Source organism: Carcharodon carcharias, chromosome 4 (assembly GCF_017639515.1).
Source record: "Carcharodon carcharias isolate sCarCar2 chromosome 4, sCarCar2.pri, whole genome shotgun sequence".
NCBI lineage: Eukaryota > Metazoa > Chordata > Chondrichthyes > Lamniformes > Lamnidae > Carcharodon > Carcharodon carcharias.
The window spans coordinates 3077180-3103704 of NC_054470.1; the positions used below are offsets into that span (position 1 = coordinate 3077180).

Here is a 26525-nt window from a genome sequence, read left to right on the forward strand (position 1 = left end):
GTGAAACAGAAACATATAAAACTACCACCAGGGCAGTACAAAGGGATTACATAAGTGTTTATAAAAATGTTTTCATCCTGATGCTGATTCCTGCTGGACTGTAGTCCTGTGACAGCAACCTTCAATGTTTTACCAAGATGGCCATTCTTTATAAAAACAAAAAAACTGCGGATGCTGGAAATCCAAAACAAAAACAGAATTACCTGGAAAAACTCAGCAGGTCTGGCAGCATCGGCGGAGAAGAAAAGAGTTGACGTTTCGAGTCCTCATGACCCTTCGACAGAACTGTCGAAGGGTCATGAGGACTCGAAACGTCAACTCTTTTCTTCTCCGCCGATGCTGCCAGACCTGCTGAGTTTTTCCAGGTAATTCTGTTTTTGTTTTGGCCATTCTTTATGACTACCCTGAGCTTCAACTGTAAAGATTTAATCATAGAAGGCATCTGAGGTGACCTCAATGCCATTTTCACTCCATCCTGATCCCATCATGTGCATGTTATGCAATCAAGAGTGGTAGTTCCAACTTGTTTTTCTCATCCTTGACATGGGGGCACTTGCTAGCACAGCTATGATTAGCTCAAATTGGCAGAAACCATGATTTTTCTCCACTGTTTTCTAAGTAACTGAATAAGTGACCTTCTGGCTCATCACACTGCGTGGTGTCTTAATCTAAGTTTTAACTGCAGTCAGCGCTAGTTTCGACAATAGACCCAGGAGAGTGTTAAATGCAGTATGCAATGCTCACACATCACATTGTGTTACTTTTTGGCAATGCAGTGGGGTGAATGACTGTATTTACCCCGTTGCACAGAGGACAGAAGTCCTGAATAATGTTTTTCACTTGGGCAACACTAGTTAGAAAGAGTCTTCTCTGGAGTGCTAGTTCAATAGTTAAACTTCAGACCTTTATTCAAGTAAAAGTCAAATGACTCTAATTCGAATCAACAGTAGGCTGTTTGATACAATCAACAAATTCCAATCATGAATGCCCATGTGATTTGAATACATTTCTATTTTTGGCCTTGTATATAAACAAACATGGAAGATTAGTTTTACCAAAAGCTGTTGAATATACGTCCTTTACGTTATTTCAGTTGACAATCAAGACTATTGAGGACAATTTTATGTCCGACTTTCATCTTACTGTGAAGAACATCACATTGCCTTCTTAGAACTGTCACCGCTTAGGCAAACTAATTATCATAGAGTCATAACAGATCATTATTTAGCCCATCAAATCCATGCCATAAATCCTCACAAAAACATTCTCTTTGCCTGTTACAGAAAGAAAAATACTGCAGATGCTGGAAATCTGAAATAACTGCCTGTTGTTCATTGAATCAGCTTGAAGGGAGGCATGTGAAATGCTGTCCAGTGAACTATTGTTTGCTAAAACCAGTTAATATTTTTGAATATTTAAGAATTCCTGTTTTTTTTTTAAATTAATACATTTTTCAAAGTTGGTACTAAATTATGAATGCATGACAGACTTCAAGAAATCGTGAATTCCCAATAGTGCACTTTAGGGATGCTTTTCTGAAAGCGGTACAATCCATTTGGCAGGTTGGAGGGAGCAGAATTTTACTCTGAATCCAGTCCACTTTCTGAGCGTGTCCTAGGAGTGTTGGGTGTTGAAAATTAATTCTAAAATAAAACAGTTGTTCATTACCAAGCCGGTCTAGTTCACATCTCTTCACTGGAGTGTACCCTAGGGGTCAATGCTAGGTCCACTCCTCACAGAATCAAATGTTTATCAGTTGTCCAACCACGATAGATGCCTTACTAGTTTCAAATTTAGCAAGCCAGAATTCAGAGGTCAAATTGCCCTAACAATTACTCAACTACACTAATATCTATGAAATATGAAGAGCTGGTTCATCCTGCTGTCCCTCTGCCAATTTTCAATGGAGTAAGGGCAGGCATTGAATCAGCTGTATCTTTTGCTACTTCCTCAGCTTTAAGGCCTTAATTTTCCCCATTAGAGATGATGGGTGTTATTTAGCACCAAGTTTAAATAGTCTAGAAGTTTATGTAATCAATTACACATCTACTTTTCAAACCTACGTACCACCTGCTGTCATTACCCCCCCCACCCCCCGCAGGCAGTGGTACTTGGAGAACCCTCCATTATATATGCGCATTTGTGCAAGTGAGTTGAGGCTGGAAAATAAACCGGGGTCAAAAGCTGCACCTTTCTGATGGGTGGAAATTCTACCAAGCAAAGCTGCACCCCAATTCCACTCCTCTAAATTCAAAGGTGTTTTTTCAGAAAAAATTCAGATTAAAAAAACTGGATTCTCCAGTAATTTGAATAAAACAACTGAATTAAAACTATTCTTGATTGTTTTTTTTTTGCAGCAGGAAAGTTATTTTATGATGTACAATTGAAATCTGTGCATTTAAAAAAAATTTATCCTCACCGCGCTTTTCCAGTACCCAGGGCATGGACTGGAAACACCAGTTTGTGACTTTGGAAAACAAATGCAATTCTTCTGTCAAATGGTGTATTCAAGAATTGCTCTCTATACATGTTGAATGAACTGCAATAAACAGGATTCACAGGGCAATTTTAAAAAAATCTTGACTGATGATAGTGGAGATCAAAACTGATCAGTGCAGAAAATTCTAATGCAATCTTTAGATTCCATTTGACATGACTTCTTTCCAAATTTTTATTATTAAAATGGAAAATTAAGTTTAATTAACCTGTTAGACAAATAGCACAATTATAGAGTATTTAATTTCTTCTCCTCCCACAAGGCTGGTTCATGTGTAGATTTTATTATATAAAAAATAAACTATTACATGAATGATAAAAATAGAAAATGATGTTCCAAGAGCCAGATGCTTTGCTATTTCATGAATAGCATTTAAATGCCAACTTACTGACTAAGCAAATCTTTAAATTTTAGAAAGAAAAAGAATCTTAAGCTTTCTTGCTGTGCTTGATTAATCATTTGAGGTACAATAATTCTTTTGAGGGACAGCAAAACAAACAGAACCAAATACAGTATGCAAACAATGACAGAGTTCACTTCAGGAAACACACGAGTTCACAGCAATAGTCCAGCTGCCAAAAGAATCCAATGTTGGCATATTTAATGAGAAACGCCATTGGTAAACAGAAGACTTTATATAGTGTGGTTGCATTGTGCACGTTGGCTTGGTTAGTATTGTTCGATTGCATGCCTACTCCAGATTTATTCCAAAGCACTAATTCTGTGTTCAAATTATTGTGACCCTTTTTTTTTTTAAACACTAAAGTCTATCCCCAGAGGTCCTACAAGACTTGAGCACATAATCTAGGCTGACTCGAGCAGAGGTGCTGTATTTCGAATGAGATACTAACCCAAAACCCTGTTTACCTGTTTAGGTGAACATAAAAGATCCCATTGATACTTTTTTTTTGTGAAGAGTAAGTTCTCCCGGTGTCCTCACTAACATTCTTCCTTAACATTAATCTTTACTTCATCTCACTTCTGTTTGTGGGTCCTTGCTGTGCACAAGTCTGGTTGCTACATTTGCCTAGAGAAATCAGAGTCTATACTTCAAAAAGTACTTGACTGGCAATGAAGCACCTTGGGATGTCCTGAGGATGTCAAAAGCACTATATAAATACAAGTATATATTTTTCTCATGTCATGAATGAGCCTCAGCAATGTCAATCTATAACAATCAATAACATCTATAAGATGACTCCTTCTGCTTCTCCCTATAAGAAAGTCAATGCTGCCAACTCCTAGCATATAAAAATGAAACAAAGCAAACATAGGTTAGTATTAAAACTTAGTAATGTTGCCGATTATTTACATAACCCTTTTGCATTTTATTTCCATATTGCTTTAACACTACAGTGGACCAATTCGATGAATAGAAATGTAATTTAAGTTACAAAATTTGTAACTTATATTTGTGTCAAATAGAAATTATTTGTCTTGGCCTTGGGCAGCCACAAGAGGGTTTCTTTGCCCCACCCCTGACAATCATAAATAAAAATCCCTATAGAGAGAGATTTTTTTTAAAAACTGGATCATTAGTTTAAAATGTGGAACTTGAGGCCAGGCCTGAAAATGTTTTACTTAGTTGGGAAACAAAAATTCAAAAAAGGCTTACTGTAGTTTTGTACCAAATGGGTGCTTCACAAGAAAATGAGAAGCGGTCCATTAATAAAAAAATTCCAACATCCTAACTCTGGATACACTTCAGCAACTCTGTTGACAATCTATAACAATCTATAACATCTATAAGATGACTTCTTCTGCTTCTCCCTATAAGAAAGTCAATGCTGCCAACGCCTAGCATACAAAAATGAAACAAAGCAAACATACGTTAGTATTAAAACTTAGTAATGTTGCCAATTATTTACATAACCCTTTTGCATTTTATTTCCATATTGCTTTAACACTACAGTGGACCAATTCGATGAACAGAAATGTAATTTAAGTTACAAATTTTGTAACTCCACTTTTCACAATGGAGCATCAAAACCTTGGCACATATAAAATCAGAGGTTGTAAGTCATGTTACAAAGTTTATACTACTGTGATGTGATACAAAGCAACCAACGAGATTCTTAAATTATAAAGGAAGTATTAATACAGATACACAACGACAAAATCAACCATTAAAATTTGTAATCACCAACTAAATCCAAAGCTTTCTCACCAAGTTGGCTTAAAATCCACTTCAAGACTTGAACACGTAACCCGGGTGGACACTAATCCAGCATTAAGGTGGTGCTGCATCAGTATTCTTTAAATGAACTTTAACATTAAGACCCAATCTAATTGTTCTACCTGCTCAGATTGACATTAAATTCAAAAGGCACTACTGTAATTAAAAATGGAGTTCCACAGATGTTAAGTTCAACATTCCCCTTGACACAAAAAAAGGACAGAACTAACTTCACTGCTGTTTTTGGGATACCTATGGAAAGATTATCTCTATCGAGATCTTACATTTGCAAGAACATCATGATTGCATCGCTTGACTTCCCTTTCAATTTTTTATTTACTCTGTGCAGAAATACCCCTGCCTGTAAGTCTATGTAGTGTTTTATTATGACATGTTGCAATTACACAGCCGAGCTGCTTGGTGGCTGAGTTAAATTTCTTTCACCCCTCCAGCTCAGGTGCCATCATGATTTTCTTTAACACCAAGAGAATTTGGAGGTAATTACATTTCCCCACACACCTCAAAAACAAAAATATAAACAAAAAATTCTATTTCAACATTGTTAGACAGTTCAGCCTAGTTCTTGCCAAATCCACAACCTCCTCCATACCTTTTCTCTTACAACCTCTCAGGGTGGTGACAGCCTTATCCCTAGCCTTTTGCTGAGTTCCTGGACTTCCCTCCATACAACACCAAACGCTGCTGATTCCACTGGCATTATTCCCAACCACTGCTAACTGCCTACTGTACAGCTCACTGTCCAATATTATAAATTTTGTAATGTCTAGCAGATGTCTTTGTAGCATAATCAAAGTAAATTAAACAGGAGTTATTTGTTGATGTAAATGAATACGTTAGAAGATTGAATTAAAGGTTGGGAGTTCAAGGAATAATAGGGAGTTAATATATTTGATGGACAGCATTTAACAAGTTATTAATGTGCAGGACATCAGATCTAGGTCATTAACAGTGAAAAAAAGATCAATAACAACATTTAGAATTTGAAAAGAACACTGATCAGCAATGGGCCCCGAGGTGGTCAATTTTCACAAATGATAGTGGAAAGAATCTTGGCAATTTAAAAAAAAATACAAATTTCCAAATCTCTATTGAGCCAAGAACACTGTTTTTAAATGATTTTGCCACAAGCTGATTCCACGAGGCTGGATGGTAATTTTTTTCCCTACATTTTGGCAGCATCATCAGCAAATGAAACATTAGGTAGCAGTTCCATAACCATTTTTAGGGAAAGCGGCAGATGGATGTGCTATTTTCCTGACCCATCATAGTCAGCTCAATGTCAAGTAACTGTATCTAATAGTAACCAGGGTGGTGACTATTAATAACAGGCAGCCCAAGGCAGGAGCAGCTATAGAGTTCAGCAACCAACGACCTCCAATAAATCCTCTATGACAAAGTGCAATGTAATGAAAGGAAAGATGAGGAATAAAACAGAGACCACTGCTACATTTTCATTCTTCCCTATGTTTTTTTATTACATTTCTTGGTTTAAAAATGTAAAAAGATTATTGCCATCTTGGAGCATGACATCATCAAGGACTCCCAACCCTCCTCCCCAGCCACTTTTTAATCCTCCAGCTATATTCAAGCTCAAGAAGGAAAAGGCTTTTACGTACCCTCTTTCGTGGCATCAAAGTCGCTTTGCAGCCATTAAGAACTTCATTGGAACTTAGCCATTACTGATGTTGAAAACAATTTGCACACAGCTCCCATAAACAGGAATTAAATAAATTATCAATCATCTGTTTTAGGTGTTGGCTGAAGGATCAGTATTGGCTAGGACACAAGGAAGACCACCCTTACTCTTTTTCCAATAGTGCCATGGGATCTTCTCCATCCACCTGAAAGGCAGAGGGGGCTTTGGTTTAATGTCTCACCTGAAAGATGGCATCTCCAACAGTGTAGCACTCGCTCAGTACTGCACTGCACTGCACCTAGATTTTCACTGATGTTTCTGGCATGGGGCATGAATTCAATGTTCTGACTCGGAGATGAGAGTGCCACCACTGAGCCAAGGCTGACATTAAAGAAAACACCACCCACCACCTCCAACCCAGGAATTGGCACCAGCAAAAAGGTTAAAGGAAAATATCCAGAATTTTTACCAATTCATTCATGGGATGTAGCATCACTGACAAGGCCAACTTTTATTGCCCCTCCCTAACTGCCCTGGAGAAGGTGGTGATGAGCCAGCTCAGAGGGCAGTTGAGAGTCAACTAAATTGCTGAGAGTCTGGAGTCACATGCAGGCAAAATTGGTTAACAACAGCAGGTTTTCTTCCTTAAAGGGTATTAGTGAAGCAGTTGGGTACATACAACAATCCAGTAGTAACTTGGTTAGCACTTGGTTAGATACTAACTTTTTTTTTTTAAATTACAGGTTTGTTAAATTAACTGAATTTAAAAGTCTCAGCTGCTATTGTGAGATCTGAACTAACATCTCTGGATCAGTAGTCCAGGCTTCGAGTTTACTAGTGCAGTAACATAACCATTATGCCAATATTTCCACATACAATATTCAACAAACCATGTCCACAAACACACAAGGACAGCCCTCCCTATCTGGTACTTTAAGCAGTTGCTTCTGCTGACAGTGACTAAAGCTTCATTTTAAACATAGTTCTACAGCGCTTTTGGTGAGGTGACTGCCCCTGACATCAAGGAGCCCTAGCAAAACTGGAGTCAATGGGAATCAGGGGGAAAACTCTCCGCTGGTTGGAGTCATACCTAGCACAAAGGAAGATGGTTGTGGCTGTTAGAGGTCAGTCACCTCTGCTCCAGGACATCACTGCAGGAGTTCCTCAGGGTAGTGTCCTAGGCCCAACCATCTTCAGCTGCTTCACCAATGACCTTCCATCCATCATAAGGTCAGTAAATAACAGCAGGACAAGACTGAAGAATTTTAGGAATCAATAGAAAATAAAGGGATAGAATTGGGCAAAACAGAACAAGAATTCTCTAATACAAAAACAGAAAATGCTGGAAAAACTCAACAGGTCTGGCAGTGTCTGTGGAAAGAGAAACAGAGTTAACGTTTCCAGTCCAGTATGACTCTTCTTCAGAATCTTTTTCCCCCAGTTCCAGGCGAAAGTGCGAAGTGGCACCAATATAGTCATTGATGTACCAGAAAAAGAGAGTGAGAGAGGAGGCCTGAGTAGGACCGGAACAAGGAATCTTCCACGTACCCCACAAAATGAGAGACATGGCCCATCCAGGTACCCACAGCCACAACTTTTATTTGGAGAACTTGAGGCAAGTTAAAGGAGAAATTGTTCAACGAGAGAACAAGTTCAGCCAGGTGGAAGGGGGTGGTGGTGGATGGAGATTGTTCAGGCCTCCATTCAAGGAAGCAGCGGAGGGCCCTCAGTCTATTCTGGTGGGGGGTGGAGGTGTATAAGGATTGGACGTCCATAGTGAAGAGGAGGGGGTTAGGGCCAGGAAACTGGAAATTGTTGAAATGATGTAGGATGTCAGAAGAATCACGATTGTAGGAGGGAGGAGACTGGATAAGGGGAGAGAAAATAGAGTCAACATAGGAAGAAATTAGTTCAATGGGGCAGGAACAGGCTGAAACAATGGGTCTACCAGAACTGTCCTGTTTGTAGATTTTGGGAAGGAGGTAGAAGCAGGCTGTATGGGGTTGGGGGACTATAAGGTTGGAGGCTGTGGAGGGAAGATCTCCAGAGGAGATGAGGTCAGTGACAGTCCTGGAAACAATGGCTTGATGATCGGTGGTGGGTCTCTAATACATTCTGGAAAAAGTTGTGTTTATAATAGAAAATGTTAAAAGGCAACTTCTGTTGTCAATACTGCTCTTCATCAAATCATTGAATAGGGGCCTATGAGTGTCAACCACACAAATTCTTGGCTGCAGACACAAGTATCAAAGATTGCAGAAAGAAGTTAAACACTAAAAAGCAAAAAAATAAATAAATGCTGGAATTCAAACAAAAACAGAAAATGCTGTAAACAGACACAGGAAGTCAACCTTTATCCCAAGAAATGACAAATTAATGCTAAGTAGAACCCTTTAAAACCACAGTGAACTGAGCTAGATAAGAAATCATGGTTCAACCTTTCTCATAGTTAGAGCATGCATACAGGACCCAACTGTAGAGAAATGATAGATTAATAGTGAAATGATCATGGAAGAAGACAGGAAATCTAGTACTTTTCATAGAAAATACTTCCAGTTTTTAAAACAAGAACAATGGGCAGCTTAAGAAAATGCTTTCTGTCACATAAACCCTCATGGGTTTCTTTCACAACTGGGCCACTGATCTGGCATCAAATAGGGGAGGCAGCCTAGAGCAGCTCCATTACAAACAAGATAACCACTGAAAAGCACAATATGATCTTCTGTTGAAGGGTCATGAGGACTCGAAACGTCAACTGTGCTCTTCTCCGCTGATGCTGCCAGACCTGCCGATGTTTTCCAGGTAATTTTTTTATTTTGGATTTCCAGCATCTGCAGTTTTTTTGGTTTTATGATCTCCTGCAACCCCAGCTTGTGGCACGGCTTACTGAAGACTTGTTCTCAGACCACCTTTTAGTTTTACTCCTACAATTTGCAATGGCCACTCCCCATAATTGATGTCAGTCAAGAATCCTAACCAAGAGGCAAAATCCTACTCAAGGGCCTTTGTGGTGCAAAAAAGTGAATGATTAGCTTTAAAAAAGAATCAAAGAAATGTGTAGTGAACCAATTACTAAAAAAGGGAGAATAAAAACATTCCGTTTCCCATTTGAAAGGAAGATGGAGTGGAAATTGGAAGACAGCAGCTGAAAGGCAAGGCTACATATTACTAAAAACAGCAAACAAGATAAAATTAAGGATATATCAAGAGGAATAATCTAGCAAAATACTCTAGGTATAACAAGCCTAGGCAGCCAAAAATTGATGTCATAATGTACAACAAAAGTTGCAAATACCAAAGATTGGTCCCTGTAAAGTCCAGTTTACAGAGGGCCCTAGTATTAGTCAGACCTTGTGAAGTACTGACTTCAGTTATTGCTGTTTGTATGGGAAATAGGTGCAGTACAGAAGATATAAACTAGCAGAGTCAATAATAGTGATTCCTGGAGCTGTGTTTCTATCCCCCAGTTGAGGCAGGCACAGAGTTGGAATGTAGAATTTCACTCTACCTGCCTGTGCTGATTCCCCGGTTCCATCCTAAACCCCAGGCTAGTTTCTCTGGGGTGGGATGATAAAGCGGACAGCAGGGCTGCCTGCCCACAAGTAGCGGATAGCCAATTCACCTGAGGGCCTATTCAGGCCTATTGTCTGCAGGTCCTCAAAGGCTCCAGCTAACAGTGTAGTTACCTGCAGATGGCTTCCCACCAGTAGACCTGGGGTCCAGTGCTCTAGGTAGGCTGAGGTCCTCCCTGCCTGCTTGGCTCCAGCTGCAGTCACTGGCCACCCCGTGGCCCAGCGACTATGTCTATGGGAAAAATTTTCCCCCTGTCGGGAGGGAGGGGGGGGCTCAGGAGTGGGCGTGTGCAGGCGCGCCTCCAATCGGGGGGACGCCGCCATTTTACGTGGGCGGGCCAACTAAGGCCTGCCCATCATGGCGTCTGCCAGGAAATGCTATGCGCTCCCTGTGCGGCTGGGGGGGGGGGGGGGGGGAAGGGGGATTCCCTAAGCCGTGAGCATGCGTAAAAGAGCGCACTCATCTCCTTGAGGCTAAGTGCTGCCTCAGGGAGATCGGCGCCAAATTCAAAAACGTGAAATATAGAAAAATAAAATTTTCCTGACATGTGACAGTGTCCCATGAGGGGAACATGAGTTGGGACGTGAACATCACTTTTAAGTAAACTTTTATTAAATTTTTAAAAACCTACATGAAACCTCATCCCGTCCGTGGAAGAGGTTTCAAGCTTTTTCTGAAGCCTGCCAGGGCTCCCGGCCTGTTCGCCAACCTTAAGGTTGGACGGGCAGGTCCTTTAACTAATATAAAAACAAAAAAACTGCGGATGCTGGAAATCCAAAACAAAAACAGAATTACCTGGAAAAACTCAGCAGGTCTGGCAGCATCGGCGGAGAAGAAAAGAGTTGACGTTTCGAGTCCTCATGTTCTGTCGAAGGGTCATGAGGACTCGAAACGTCAACTCTTTTCTTCTCCGCCGATGCTGCCAGACCTGCTGAGTTTTTCCAGGTCCTTTAACTACTTCAGTTAGTTTTTAAATGGCCTCAATTGGCCGTTGACAGTTGATTCGGTTGCGCCCCCACCGATCTGAAAATTGAAATGGGCGGGGTGATGTCATCCCCCATCATTTTACACATCAGCGAGTGGGCCCCAACCCCCACTCACCAAACTCAATATCCTGCCCTATGTTTAAATTTAAAGAGTTGAAGGGAAGGTGGCTTCATCTTGGAGAACCATCTCTCTCAGTTACCTCGAAAGGCCAACTGCTGCTCCTTCCAAGTTGGAGGCCTCCTTTTGGCCCTCCAGCTTCAAGAGCCTTCCCATCAACGTTAATTGGAAGACAAACCCACTTCTAGTCACAAAGTGGCCATTTCATAGCCGGGTGACTGCTTCCCACACAGGGCAGAATTTTACAGCCCTGTTGTGGTAGGGGCAGGCCCATAAGATGCAATGAGCCTTTCAAAAGTCCATTGATTTTAGTGGGACCAGCTGTAAAATTTCACCCATAGCATAGGCTTCTGACCTGCCTTTCCGCCCGACAGTGGGGTCCTGAAAACCCGCAGCAAAAATCTTGCTCCTGGTTTCAAATCACTATGCCATGAACAGAATTTATTTTCCAGTTCCATAAAAGATTGAAAGAGGTGGGAACTTATCCCTTTATCTTAGATACTGTAAGGAATTAATTGATTACATGGATATATTTGTGTATTGTGATCGGAGAATCAGACAATATTTATAAGTGAAAATCAAACTAAATATTTCAATGTGAAAAGGAATGATCAAAAGGAAAAACTGTAGCTGATTAGCTTTTTGGGCCTCTACTCAAATTGAACATTGATAACTCTACTTTGTCCATCTGTAAAGGACGTATAAGTATGCAGTGTTTTCCACAATGTCTGTCTGGCTCTAACATGCAAACTCACACAAGTGAAGACAGAGGGAGAGTGATGTGGGAAAAGAAACATTTGAAGTGATACAGGAAGGATGTTGTTCTAAACTGTGAGCTAAACAATATTATTAGACTGGAGGAACTTTATTCTACATATATCCAGCCTATGCCAGACACTCAAGGCTTCTGATTATTAGAAAATTTTGGTGGCAATTTAAATTGGAAATCCATGGGGTAAACGTGCACTTGTGTTTACTAGACCATTTTTATCTACCCATTCAAAATGAACAGATGGAAAATTGTAAGTGGTTGGTGTGGAGATAGAAACTTTACCTCAGACTTCACAATTAAATTGTGTCCAAAAATTTGTTATGAGTCACGAGTATCAAGTGGACTCAAGCCTAGCATAGCTTGGATAAGTGTAATATCTATACTCGCAAATTTTCCATGGCTTTGCTCACTGTTAGTTGAAGTATACTATGCTTTACACCATGAAGTGCATAATATGTAATCAGCACTACAAATTTATGAGTGATCAATAAAAACTCAGCTTGAATTATGACAGTTTTATTGATATTTTCAAGGTTCATATTTGCACCTAATATACTTGATAAGGAATGGTGAAATAAAGAATGTATTACTATGCTGATATATTTCTATTGTCTAAAAACATGCAGAAAGGTTATGTAGGACCAGATGAAATTAATTGAAAAATATGAAATTATACAGATTTTAAAAAAATAGTTCATAGACTATATCAACATAGCCTAGGAAACCTTTCTGCCCACTGTGCTTTTGTCTCCTCTTCAAAAGAACCATCCAATTAGTCCCATTCCTCCACTCTCCCTTCAAAATTTTCCTTCCCAAATACTTATCCAAATCCCTTTTGAAAATCATCATTGAATCGGCTCCCAACCCATCTGGAATGCGTTCCAGATTATAACAACTTGCTGTGTGAAAAGATATTTCCTCATATTGCCTATGGTTCTTTTATCAATTACCTTAAATCTCAGTCTTCTGACCCTCCTGCCACTGGAAACAGTTTCTGCTTATTTACTCTATCAAAACCATTTATTATATTGAACACCTCTATCAAATCTCCTCTTAGCTTTCTCTGCTACATGGAGAACGACCCCAGTCTCTCTAGTCTCTCCACATAACTGAAGTCTTTCATCCCTGGTACCACACTGTTAAATCTCCTCTGCACCCTCTATAACTGGAGCAGTTTCTGAATAAAATTAGGTTAAATTATGAACTATTAAAGCATATATGGAGTTTATTCAACTGTCTGAAAGAAAGCTTGTAATGAAAATTCAAGCATCTATTTTAAGAACAAGGGCAATTAGGGATGGGCAATAAATGCTGGCTTAGCCAGCGACACCCATATCTCATGAACAAAGTTTTTAAAAAAGGAATATAGCAACATAAGTTAGAAAGTTAAACAGAAAACAAGGGATTGCAACACATGGATGTTGCTTTGTTGGAGAAGGATTAGAAGTATCAGAGGGACTGGTGCTGAATTCCCTTTTGTTTATACATGACTTGGACTTGGATACACACATCAAAGCTGACAAAGTTTGCTGATGCCACAAAAGTAGGGTCCAGGAAACAATGAGGAGGGCAGCAAGATACTAAGGAAGATAGTGGCAATTTAATATGGAAAATTGTGCCTTCCCCAACATAAACTCAGGCATCCAACTAATGTATGTAGAAGGGTGTATTCCCTTCACCCTTAGGGTCTGTGAGTTGCTTTGCTTTTGCCAAAAACCTTTCAGATAAAGCTTGGCAAGTCAGTTATTTTAGGCAGAACTCATTTAAAATATCAAACGGCTTTTCTATTATGAATGCTCAAGCAAGATCTATGATTAACACACATATGACTAGCAGCAGCAAAGATTGTCCACTGAAGCCCACAATGAAACGGCTGAAAATTCAGTTAATAAACTTCTCTTCTGAACTATTTTTGGAGGTTTAGAAAATTCCTAAAAAAAGGAGAAAATCAGAAACAATTAACTTTTGAACATTTGATACGGTGATTTTGGTTTGTGTGTGGACTGTGTCCTTGGCAAATACACTATAAGGTAGAACAAAAACAGAATTACCTGGAAAAACTCAGCAGGTCTGGCAGTATCGGCGGAGAAGAAAAGAGTCGACGTTTCGAGTCCTCATGACTCTTCGACAGAACTTGTTCGCCAAGTTCTGTCGAAGGGTCATGAGGACTCGAAACGTCTACTCTTTTCTTCTCCGCCGATGCTGCCAGACCTGCTGAGTTTTTCCAGGTAATTCTGTTTTTGTTTTGGATTTCCAGCATCCGCAGTTTTTTTGTTTTTAACACTATAAGGTAGATTTGTTTCCTACACCCATTGTGCTCTATGTGAGATTATTTCAGGAAATTGTACTTCATTAACAGCACAATTAGCATGTGTTTAAATGCTCTAAGATGGGAATACAAAGACAAAAATCGCTGATTATGAAAGTGGTGAAAAGAAATCTGTGGGCACAAAGCGGGGCAGCAAGCATTCTGACAAGGAAGCTGATAAGTAGGACCATGGGAGTAGGGTACTGTGGTACTCCTAAAGAGGCCAAGTGTAGTTTGCCATCATTCTCCTGGCCAGCTCCTCAAAGTTGCTAAAACTTGCTTCCCTCCCCTCAATACTATCAGATCCAGCAACTCCCCAAAACGGAGATTCTACACCTCCAAATTGTACCACCCCAGACCTGCCATGCTGAACCTAAGGCACTCCCGCTCAGACTTCTGACCCCCACCCCCTATACTAGGCCTTATTGCTGGTGCTCTCTGATCTCAGATCCATCCCTTCTCTGATCCCGATATGTCCTTCCTTATGTCCCCAGGTTGCAGGAACCAATCCATGTGATCCCAGAGCCTACTTTTCAGTGTTCTCAGGGCCTTGTGCAATGCTCCTGCCAGGGACTCGTCACAGCATCACTGAACAGAGACCCCAACACAGCAGTACAAGACCTTATGCCTCTTGCAATTAGGATACAACATTGCACTTCTTGTCCACAAATCTTGATCTTTATTCACACTTTTTGTTGTCATTATTTAACATTAAAAGAGTTGGTAAGTAAACAGAATTGCAAAGCTCTAAACTTTTAAACATAGTTTGCTGTTGGAGACATTTGTGGCAGTTACAGTGCTATCATATAGCTTAACAAACAGATGTGCCACCTTAGAAATACTAACAAAGGAATGACAGAAATTGTGACACTTATATAGGAAAAAATATTGATCCCATGAATGGGAAATTTCTCCTATATGCAGGATTTTAAATGCTTGAACTAAACTCAACATAAGTGTTGTTACTGGGTGCTCTCTGTGCTAAGATCCTTTATTTTGAGTGGCAAAAACAATAAAAACTCAGTTCAAAACCTGAGAATATTTTCAATGTGTTACCATAAAAACAGGTCCCTAACAAAATCTCAACATGGCGATACACAGCACCTGAAGAATAGAAGCAAGTGATCTCAATGCTAAAATTTTACATTTTAACAGAAACACACACACATTGCATTGGGGAGCACAATATGCTTGCTATTAAGCCAGAATTTTTACGTAGGTGTGTCTTGAATATTTTTGTAAAGTCGCAAGAATTTATTTACTACAGATTATTGTGTGCCTAGTTCTACATCATTAGTGTCTTACTGAGGTAAATGATTACTTCCTTATACAGGACACATTTAAAGTAAAGGACATAAAATTAATTTTAAATTGCAGGTCACATTGTAAAATTGCAATCCCAACTTATTTTGTTGTCTTAACATGAAGAGCATTATTAAACACATATCCAGGGAAGGGAAACTGAATTTTAAAATGTGCATGCTATTTTAAGATATAATATAACTTGCAACAAATAAATCCAACCCAATTTTTCTTTAATTGAACTTTAAAAGGCAAATCTTTCATAAAATATCAGCTCGACTAGATATAAATACCAAGTAACATTTCAGTTTTCTTATGTGTTTTGGCCAAGTAAAACAATCAATAGTGCACTCACGTAGGCTATTGAACTGCTGCCAATGTATTAGTCATGAAACACTTTACAGCAAGAATCCTAGAACTCCTTTTCCTGCAAACCACTGCACAACAGAATTTCTTTCAAAAAAGAACTTAAATGCCCAAAATGTTTAGAGAATAAAATAGTTAACTGAGCATGTCGAATAATAAGACTAAAGAGAATTTAAAAAAAAAACTGTAAACACTAGTTTCTGGAGATTGCTGTACGTACAAGGTAAACAAATCACCCATGATTTAAAAAATGCTCCCAGCTTCTAACATAGAAGCAAGATGGCAGGGTCTTAGTGTCATCATAAAAATATATTTTATTACATGTTCTGACAGATGCAGATGACAACCCCCAACCTCTGCCTTGAAGTGTAGGTGAGACTCTTTAGCCCTGGTTGCAGCCTAGCTGGCTGAATGTATTCCAAAGATAAAAGCTGAGGAAAGAAATAAGAATCCAATTCAACTACTCTTCCCTAGTAAGTGGTTCAAGAGTCTCATGTGTGAGACTTGAGTCAGGACCTGCCCAAAAGATAAGAGTATAGCAAATGATCATAGTGTAACCTGTAGTGGTTTCCTCCTTCCTTTTCTCTCCCACTTATTTCAACATTTGTTCACAATTCATCATGTTTAAAGGGTGGAGCTATAATTATTCTTATCCAGTCATCATGCCATATAGAATAACACTGAGGTATTTGAAAATCAAAAGTTAAAAAGGGATCAACTTTACAAAATGCATTTATATTTTCATAAGCTACAGGAACAATTTTAGTACTTAGTTTGTTATTACCAAAAGGCAGTAAGATTAGAAGTTCTCACTATCTTCATTTAGCAAAACATGTCTGCAAAAGTGTAAATCCTGTTCCTCAGTGTATTTTAAATTATGCCACAAACCACAAGAGTGAAGCAAGAGTTGCTGCAGCCGTCCAACCTGTAGTTTGTTACACCTGTCAGCACATCCCAATACTTCAAAATTATTCCCATTTTACAGTTTTATATTTTCTTATTTGTATTTTATAATTTTCATGTTCACCATTACTGGCACTAAGCACCATCATTTTGTTAAAAACTTTGTTTGGAAAATCTATGATTCATCAGAAAAACTGGCAGCATCTCACAACATTATCACTTTAGATCAAGGTCAACTAGCAGAAATGATCTGGTGCAGCAAAGACATTGAAAGTTTTGCTCAAATCACTCATGGCAGAAAGGATCCATTTACCAAACTAATGTAAATTTGTAATAAAAACAGAAAATGCTGGAAAATCTCAACAAGGGTCTGGCAGCATCTGTGGAGAGAGAAACAGAGTTAACGTTTCATGTCCTGCCTGACTCTTCTTCAGAGCTAAAGAGAAGTATAAGTGTGCTGGATTTTATACTGTTATACTGGAGCGGGGGAGCAAGGTGGAAGGTCATGGATGGGCAGAAGCTGAGGAGAGATTGACCAAGATAGAAGGTTTACTAGTCTAATACCAGGAATGACTGGGTTGGCTTATGAGGAAAGGCTGGACAGATTAGGTAGGCTTGTATCCATTGGAATTTAGAAGAGTAAGAGACGGCTCAACTGAAATCCTTAACAGGTTTGACAGGGTGGATGTGGAGAGGATGTTTCATCTTGTGGGAGAATCTAGAACTAGGGGTCACTGTTTAAAAACAAGGGGTTGCTCATTTAATACAAGAGATGAGGAGAACTTTTTTCTTTCAGAGGGTTGATAGTCTTTGGAACTCTCTTCAAAAGGCAGTAGAAGCAGAGTCTTTGAATATTTTTAAGGCAGAGCTAGGTAGATTCTTGATTAACAAGGGGGTGAAAGGTTGGGGGAAAAAAGGATTTTTTAAAAAAAAAAATAATAAAAATTTGAATTAATTGTTTTAAAAATTGGATTATAAAAAAATGAAAGGCGGAGGAGCGGGTTCACGATCTGATGTGCCCTGAAGGCTGTAAAGTGCATAATTGGAAGATGAGGTGCTGTTCCTCCAGTTTGCTTTGGGCTTACTGGGGTCGGTTAGCTCATTTGGCTAGATGGCTGGTTTGTGACGCCAACAGCATGGGTTCAATTCCTGTACCAGCTGAGGTTGTCCATGAAGGCCCCGTCTTCTCAACCTCGCCCCTCGCCTGAGGGGTGGTGAACCTCAGGTTAAACTCATCACCTGTCGTCTCTCTCTCTAATGAGAGCGCGCTCTCTGGGGCGATGGCAACTTTCACTTCACGCTTTAGGCTTCACAGGAACATTGCAGCAGGCCAAGGATGGACATGTGGGCATGAGAGCAAGATGTTGTGTTGAAATGGCAAGGGCCATACTTGCAGACAGACCAAAGGTGTTCCACACAGCAGTCATCCTGTCTGCATTTAGTCTCCCCAATGTAGAGGAGACTGCATTGGAAGCAGCAAATAAAGTATACCAAATTGAAGGAAGTGCAATTGAAACACTGCTTCACCTGAAAGGAGTGTTTGGTCTTTTGGACAGGGAGGAGGAGGTAAAGGGGCAGGTGTTGCACCTTTTGCAGTTGCATGGGAAGGGGGGTGAGGAGTTGGGGATGATGGAGGAGTGGACCAGGGTGTCCGGGTGGGAACGGTCCCTATGGAATGCTGACGGTGGGGGGGGTGAGGGGAAGACGTGTTTGGTGATGGCATCATGCTGGAGTTGGTGGAAATGGCAGAGGATGATCCTTTGAATGCTGAGGCTGGTGGGGTGAGGACTAAGGGGACCTATCATGGTTGTAGGAAGGAGGGGAAGGGGTGAGGGCAGAGGTGCGGGAGCTGGGTCGGACACGGTTTAGGGCCCCGTCAACCACAGCGAGAGGGAACTCTCAGTCAAGGAAGAAGGAAGACATGTCAGAAGCACTGTTTTGGAAAGTGGCATCATCAGAACTGATGCGACAGAGACGGAGTAACCGAGAGAATGGGATGGAGTCCTTACAGGAAGCAGGGTGTGAGGAGCTGTAGAAGAGGTAGCTGAGGGAGTTGGTGGGCCTGTAATGAATATTGGTAGACAGTCTAACACCAGAAATGGAGACAGAGGTCAAGGAAGAGAAGGGAAGTGTTGGAGATGGATCATGTGAAGGAGATAAAGGGGTGGAAACTGGAAGCAAAATCGCTAAATTTTTCCAGGTCCAGACGAGAGCATGAAACGGCACCAAAACAGTCATCAATGTACTGAAGAAAAGAGTTATGAGAGGGGGCCTGAGTAGGACTGAAACAAGGAATGTTCCACATACCCCACAAAAAGAGACAGACATATCTGGGGCTCATGCAGCTACCCATAGCCACACCTTTTATTTGGAGGAAATGAGAAGTTAAAGGAAAAATTGTTCAGTGAGAGAACCAGTTCAGCCAGGCGGAGGATGGGGATTGTTCGAGCATCTGTTCAAGGAAGAAGCAGCGGGGCCTTCAGACCATCCTGGTGGTTGAAGGTGTAGAGATGAAGAAGCAGTGGTTAGGGCCAGGAAACTGGAAATTGTTGATATGATGTAGGGCATCAGAGGAATCATGAATGTAGGTGGAAAATGATTGGACAAGGGGAGAAAGAATAGAGTCAAGATAGAAAGAAATTAGTTCCGTGGGGCAGGAACAGGCTGACACAATGGCTCTACCAGGACTGCCTTGTTTGTGGATTTTGGGAAGGAGGTAGAAGCGGGCTGTGCAGGGTTGGAAACTGTGGAGGGAGGGAGTAGTGTAAATTTGTTTTGATATACAGAGCACAAGAGGGCTTTACTGAAGTAAAACATCCATGTATAAAGTGAAAATGTTCTTAAATCTATGACAATTAGGATGTAATAAGCTCACCCTTATTTGTCAGGGGTTTGCCAAAAGTAAGTTACAAAGAACATTTTATATTTGCTGCTGAAAAATCAACACCTATTGCAAATCATAAACATACAAACATGAATTCTCAAGGGATTCAGACAAATAAAGCCCCAAATTTGATTTGGTTACTGCCAAGATAGCCGAGGTAGCAATGGATGTGTCATAATTAGACTCAGCACTCTAGAGCTAGGGAGGAGGAGAAAAAGTTAGCAAGAGTTTCCAGTCCTAACTGCTACCTCCAGCTTCTACTGAGAAAATCCATATATTTAGATGTCAGGGGAGCACAGAATCAGTTTGAATATACTCTACAGTTAAGCATTCTGCCAATACTCACTGCCAAGATTAAAAAAAAACAAAATTGGTTACAGTACTACCCATACACCAGCAAGGAGACAAAAACACTAATGTTCAAGAGGGTAGCTTGACAAGATATAAATATGAGTTCTACTCTCAAATTTGGATGTGTCATTCTAAACTGTAACAGATTTTGTACATTTTTGATCAGACAGCTTTGTGGTAGCTAAACAGATAGACGATGAAAATATGAATAAGCAAGCATTCAGGTCTCCCCGCTGGAGCACCAAGTGACCTTGATGAAAGTCATCATTGTGAAAGCTACCATACCCTCAATGAAGGAGGTTTCATGTAGGTGTATGGACAATGAAGGGGCAACTGAAAAGAGGGAAACCATTCAGGGAAAATGGTAAATAAAACTGGTAGCAAAAGCACAAAAAACCCTTATTTATTTTGCTCTAAGAGCAGACTCTGCTGCTGATGCTTAGATTTTAAGTGTGACCAAACCAGCTTCCAAACAAAAGCAGCTCATCTCAACAAGAGCTTTGCTCTCAGAATTGATAAAAATTAAAATACTATTGTGTGGTAATTTATTTTTTCACTTTAGTAGAAAAATCAGAAAGCCTATGATGCTTCCTCTTTTCCACATACAAATCAGAAATAAACATTTAAAAAGTATATTTGAAGGGATCCCCTTTTGACCAAATCAATGTAAACATGGAATTCCATGAAGCAATAATTCTAAATATGAACAAAATTATTGAAAGGTTTCATTAATCTCATGGCTACATAAATCAAGCTCACCATTTAAGCCAAAAGTCATGTATTAATCTATAACTGATAAATGACCATTTACTAATAAAATACATTAGATGTTTGCCCACAGGAAAACAAATTATGTTTGGGATTTATTTTCCATTTTCTATAAAGTAATAAAGGCGGCTTAGATGAAAATATCAATTTTGAATCTGTACAAAAAATGCAGAAATATATTTGGCAGAGATTTTCAAAAGGCCTAAACAAGTCTGAAATGAAAAACAACGTGTAACACACAAAGTGTAATGCAATCAACATGAAGCCTCTCAGATGTGAGCGACACCTCTTCCATCCAAGTCTAGACCTCCCCTGTTGAAGGAGCACTATTTTATGAAAAAAATATACATTGGATTTCATAACAGAAATTGTATTGAAATGCACTTCTGCATTGTCTGCATGACAAAAAGTGATGCACCGCCTTCCCTCCCGCCCTTCACAAGTTACAATTTAGAAGTTACGATTATTTAGGAGTGCTAACATCTACTATTTTGCTCTGAAAATAATGTTCAGCCCATGTCCCCATTCCCATAACGACACACTGGGTGGAATTTAATGTTGGCAGCAATGGGCCCATCCACTGGCTGGAGAGCTGAAGTCAACCCCTCCAAGGCCATTTCCAGAAGCCTATTGGGATTAAGTACCCATTAGGCAGCCTACTGGCTGTTGTCAGAATTCCCAACTTGACTGGGAGCAATATTGCAGCCCCAAGAGCTACCAGCCACATCCCATGAAAGAAAAAAAATGCCACCACAGAAATTATGGCAATTATCTAATGAGTTCTCCCCCGTAAATATTTTAAAAATGCACCAAGCTTTCCAAATAGCTTAGTGCTAAATATAATCTAGTCTTGAACTAAACCATTAAAATTAGGAAGATCCCAGGTTCAACTGTCAGACCCTGTTGAATGCAGCAGGGTATTAGAATTAACTTCAGTGACTCCAAGTGAGGGAAGAAGGGAGGATCTCTCCTGATCACTATTGAGTGACACTTTTTAAGAAACATCAGGCAAGGGTGGAATTGGAGTCAGCTGCAATGGCTGTCATGATGCAATATCATCTAGACTCACATGAAGATTGGTCACATGAGCAAAGTACTGATGGTTGCTTGTGCAATGGTACACCAGCACAATTTCAACACCTTTGGCAAAGAAGATACAAAAAATAGGGGTAGTAGAATAAATAGCTTTTTAAAGCATGTTCTTCTGTCTATATTCAAAAATCTTTCCATAAGATTATTAAATGTATCAATTTAGCAGCATCACCCACAACCTAAATACTAACATGTATGTACAATGTTTATCCCCGAGTTCAAAGGCACCTTTTCTTGGTATTTAATGAACTAGTCCCATTCTGCAGAAAGCATTCATTTATAGAGTAACTGATTACAGCGATTGCATTAAGAACGTACCTATCTATTCTCCATACATAACAAGATTAAGTCTTCATCATTAATCACAAACAATTAAATTAGGAATAATCTGTTCCTATATATGAGATTAAGTCTCTATCATTAATTCCATGCAATTTCGGATTAAAATAAAGCGGATGTCACTTACGAGATATAAGCAGGGTAAACGAATCCGATCAAATTGCAAAGCAAAGATGCGGCATAGCCGACCACAAGGTAAACCGAAATGATTACAAAGATAACTGTTAAAAAAAAAGAAACATTAAGGACTCTTTATTATCAGTGATGCAATTCAGCAACAAAAGGGTGAAAGCAAAATACTATAGGCCCGTCAAAACCCGTTTTTTGGCAGGATGTTGGTTCAACTGTGTGGAAGTATCATACCGAATTTCCTTATGACGTTTATAATCCGACTCTCTCTGATTTACTGTGTAAAAGCCAAGTTTTGACAGTCATATATTGTGCTTCCGCAGGTAAAGGAGAATGTCGGCATCTATTGGATGTAAAGTATTCACATGAAATGGCCACTTCACCATGTCAGACTAAACCAAAAATCTGTCAGGGCAAAAGGTCTCGTTTATAAATACATATACTCGACCCCCTCCAACCCCCCCGTGCAAACTGCTGTAAATTTAGTTACACTTCTGGCTGACAGTATATCAGGTTACAGAAACCATCAACATCCACAAGAGCTCAAAGACAAGCGGACAACGGTTCCATGGAAGTGAGGGACGCTGTGTTTTAGCTTAAAACAGCCAGTTCAGCAGCATAAACAGTTGCCACTCTCAGGCATGGTATTGAACGGAGGGAGATATGGGAGAGGGAGATGTGAGTGCCCGTTAACAAGTTGGAAGTGCCCCCCCCCCCCCGTCCCGGGCTGTCCCCACCCTGCGCTGACTCACCCAGAGCGATGTAACGCCGATTCACTCCTGTCTTGCTCTCAATTTTCCCCAAGATATCACCCAGCAGCTTCTTCTCCTTGAGGAACTTGTCCAGACGCTGCATTAGCGACTCGGCCATGACTTGTGTTGGTAAAGAGTGATGCAGCAAGTGGGCTGCTGCCTGTCTCTGTCTGTCTGTCTGGGTCTGTCTCTGGGTCTGGGTCTGTGTCTCTGCCCGAACGCTCCGATTGGAATGTCTGCAGCAGCCCGAATGCGGCCCAGGAAAGAGGGAGGGGTACGAAGCGCCGCGGTTTCCGTGTCACAACGCCTGCGTCACAATATCCGCTACCTCCCCCCGCCGCCACCTCTCCTCCTCCTCCTCCCCCGGCGGAGCTGAGAGGCTAGCAGCGGAGCGGATCTTAACAACTTTCCTGGCAGCTGCTTACAAACCGCTGGAACTTGCCCCGGTTCGCCTCTTTGCCATTTTCAAACCCATTCTTGCACCAGCCTTCCATCCCCAGTAGAAATTTCCTCTGAGCATCTTTAGCACTTTGCTAAACAAAAAAAAACCAGAATTAAAAACCAAAAAAAAAACAGAATTACCTGGAAAAACTCATCGCTGATGCTGCCAGACCTGCTGAGCTTTTCCAGGTATTTCTGGGGTTTTTTTTTTTGTTTTGGATTTCCAGCATCCGCAGTTTTTTTGTTTTGTGTTTTTATCTTAGAACTTTGCTGCTGCAAACACAGTCAGGTTTGCTTCTCTGCCCAGTTTGTGACCATATTCATGGATACTCTGGAAAAGTATCAGATCTTATCTCCAAGCTCCTGATCAAGCTCCGAAGGAGGGCAACCCATATTGATCACACTTTCTGCAGTACCACCTCCAGAACTAAGGGGAGGGGTGGCAGAGCAGTAATGTCACTGGGCTAGTAATCCAAAGACCCAGGCTAACACTCTGGGCACGTGGGTTAGAATCCCATCAATTGAGTTAAGATCAATTAATACATCTGGAAATAAAGGCTAGTGTCAGTAATGGTGACCATCATCAGTTGTCCTAAAAACCCATTTGGTTCATTATTGTCTTTTAGGGAAGGAAATCTACCATTCATACCCGGTCTACATGTGACTCCAGGCCCACAGCAAGGCTCACTCTTAAATGGCCTCTGAAATACCCTAGCATTAAACCACTACAAAGACAAAAAAAGGAATGAAACTGTACAGACTACCCAGCATTGACCCTGGAAATGACAACAGCACAGCCAGTCTGTCGACTCCAAAGCCTCTTTACCAACCTCTGGGGCCTAATCCCAAAATTGGGAGAACTGTCCCACAGACTAGTCAAGTAGCAGCCTGACATAGTTATCCTCACAGAATCATACCTTACAGACTATATCCCAGTAACGACCATCACCATCCCTGCATATGTCCTGTCCCACCAGCAGGTCAGACCCTCCAGATGTAACAGCACAGTGGTATACAGTGGGAAGGGAGTTGCCCTGAGAGTTCTCAACATTGACTCCAGACCTCATGTGGTCTTAAAGCATCAGCTCAAACATGGGCAAGGAAATTTCCTGCTGATTACCACCTACCATCCCCCCTCAGCAGACGAATCAATGCTCCTCCATGTTGAACACCACTCAGAAGAAGCACTGTGGGTAGTAAGGGGACAGAATGTACTCTGGGTGGGGTAACTTCAATATCCATCACCAAGAGTGGCTCCATAGAATCACTACTGACCAAGCTGGTCAAGTCCTGAAGGACATAGCTGCTATACTGGGTCGACAGTGGGTGATGAGGGAATAAACAAGAGGGAAAAAATACTTGACATCATCTTCACCAATCTACCTTTTGGAGATGCATTTGTCCAAGAGAGCATTGGTAGGAATGACTACCACATGGTCCTCATGGAGACAAAGTCCTGTCTTCACATTGTGGATGCCCTCCATTGTGTTGTGTGGCACTACCATTAACCAGGATAGATTTCAACCAGAACTAACAGCTCAAAACTGGGTATCTATGAAGTGCTGTAGATCAGCAGCAGCAATCACAATCTGTAACCTCATGGGCTGGCATATCCCCCACTTTACCAATACTATCAAATCAGGGGATTGGCCCTGGTCCAATGAAGGGTGAAGAAAGGCTTGCTAGGAGCAGTACCAGGCATACCTAAAAATCAGGTGTCAACCTTGTGAAGCTACAACACAGGACTACTTGCATTCCAGCAGTGGAAACAACATATGGTAGACATAGCTAAGCAATCCCACAACCAATGGATCAGATCTAAGCTCTGCAGTCCTGCCACATCCAGTCATGAATGGTGGTGGACAATTAAACTAACTGCAGGAGGAGGATCCAAAAATATCCACTTGGTCAATGATGAGGGAGCCCAGCACATTATTGCAAAAGACAAGGCTGAAGCATTTGCAAACATCTTCAGCCAGAAGTGCCGAGTGGATGATCCATCTTGGTCCACCCGAGGTCCCCAGCATCACAGATGCCTGTTTTCAGCCAATTCAATTCACTTCACATGATATCAAGGAACGGCTGAAGGCACTGGATACTGCAAAGGCTATGGGCGCTGATAACATTCCAGCAATAGGACATTGGACCTGTGCTTCAGATTTATCCACACCCCTAGTCGAGCTGTTTCAATATAACAACAATACTGACATCTATCCAACCATGTGGAAAATTGCCCAGGTATATGTCTGCCAACAAAAAGCAGGAGAATTCCAACCCGGCCAATTACTGCCTCATCAGTCTACTCTCGATTATCAGCAAAATGATGGAAGGTTTTGTCAAGTGGCACCTACTCAGCACTAAACTGCTCACTGATGCTCAGTTTGGGTTCCAACAGAGCCACTCAGCTCCTCACCTCATTACAGCCTTGGTCCAAAAATGGACAAAAGAGCTGAACTCAAGACGTGAGGTAAAAGTGACTCTTCTTGACATCAAGGCAGCATTTGACCCAGTGTGGCATCAAGGAACTGTAGCAAAACTGGAGTTAATGGGAATCAGGAGAAAACTCTCCATTGGTTGGAGTCATACCTAGCAGAAAGGAAGATGGTTGTGGTTGTTGGAGGTTGATCATTCCAGTCCCAGGACATTGCTGCAGGAGTTCCTCAGGGTAGTGTCCTAGGCCCCATCATCTTCAGCTGCTGCATCAATGACCTTCCCTCCATCATAAGGGCAGAACTAGGAATGTTCACTGATGATTGCAGAATGTTCAGCTCCACTTGCGACTCCTCAGATACCGAAGCAGTCCATGTCCATATGCAGCAAGCCTTGGACTACATCATGCTAGGGCTGAGAAGTGGCAATAACATCTGTGCCACTCAAGTGCCAGGCAATAACCACCTCCAATAAGAGAGAATCCAACCATCTTCCCTTGACATTTAATGGCATTATCACTGTTGGATCCCCCCATTATCAATATCCTGGGGGTTACCATTGACCAGAAACTGAACTAGACCAGCCATATAAATTATGTGGCTACAAGAGCAGGTCAGAGGCTGGGAATTCTGCAGCAAGTAACTCACTTCCTGACTCCCCAAAGCCTGTCCACCATCTACA

At 40.9% G+C, this 26525-nt stretch overlaps 1 protein-coding gene across 1 annotated transcript in view; it reads right to left on the reverse strand.

The window, feature by feature from the left end:
• Window positions 1-23261, reverse strand: part of reep5 (receptor accessory protein 5) — a 31310-nt gene extending 8049 nt beyond the window's left edge. Inside the window, exons 1-2 of the mRNA XM_041186781.1 lie at window positions 22974-23261; window positions 22220-22313 (exon numbers count right to left, since the gene is read on the reverse strand). Coding sequence (XP_041042715.1) covers window positions 22220-22313; window positions 22974-23091 — 212 coding nt within the window. The 5' untranslated portion in view covers window positions 23092-23261. The remainder of the gene's footprint in view (window positions 1-22219; window positions 22314-22973) is intronic.
• Between the last annotated feature and the right edge of the window lie 3264 nt (window positions 23262-26525).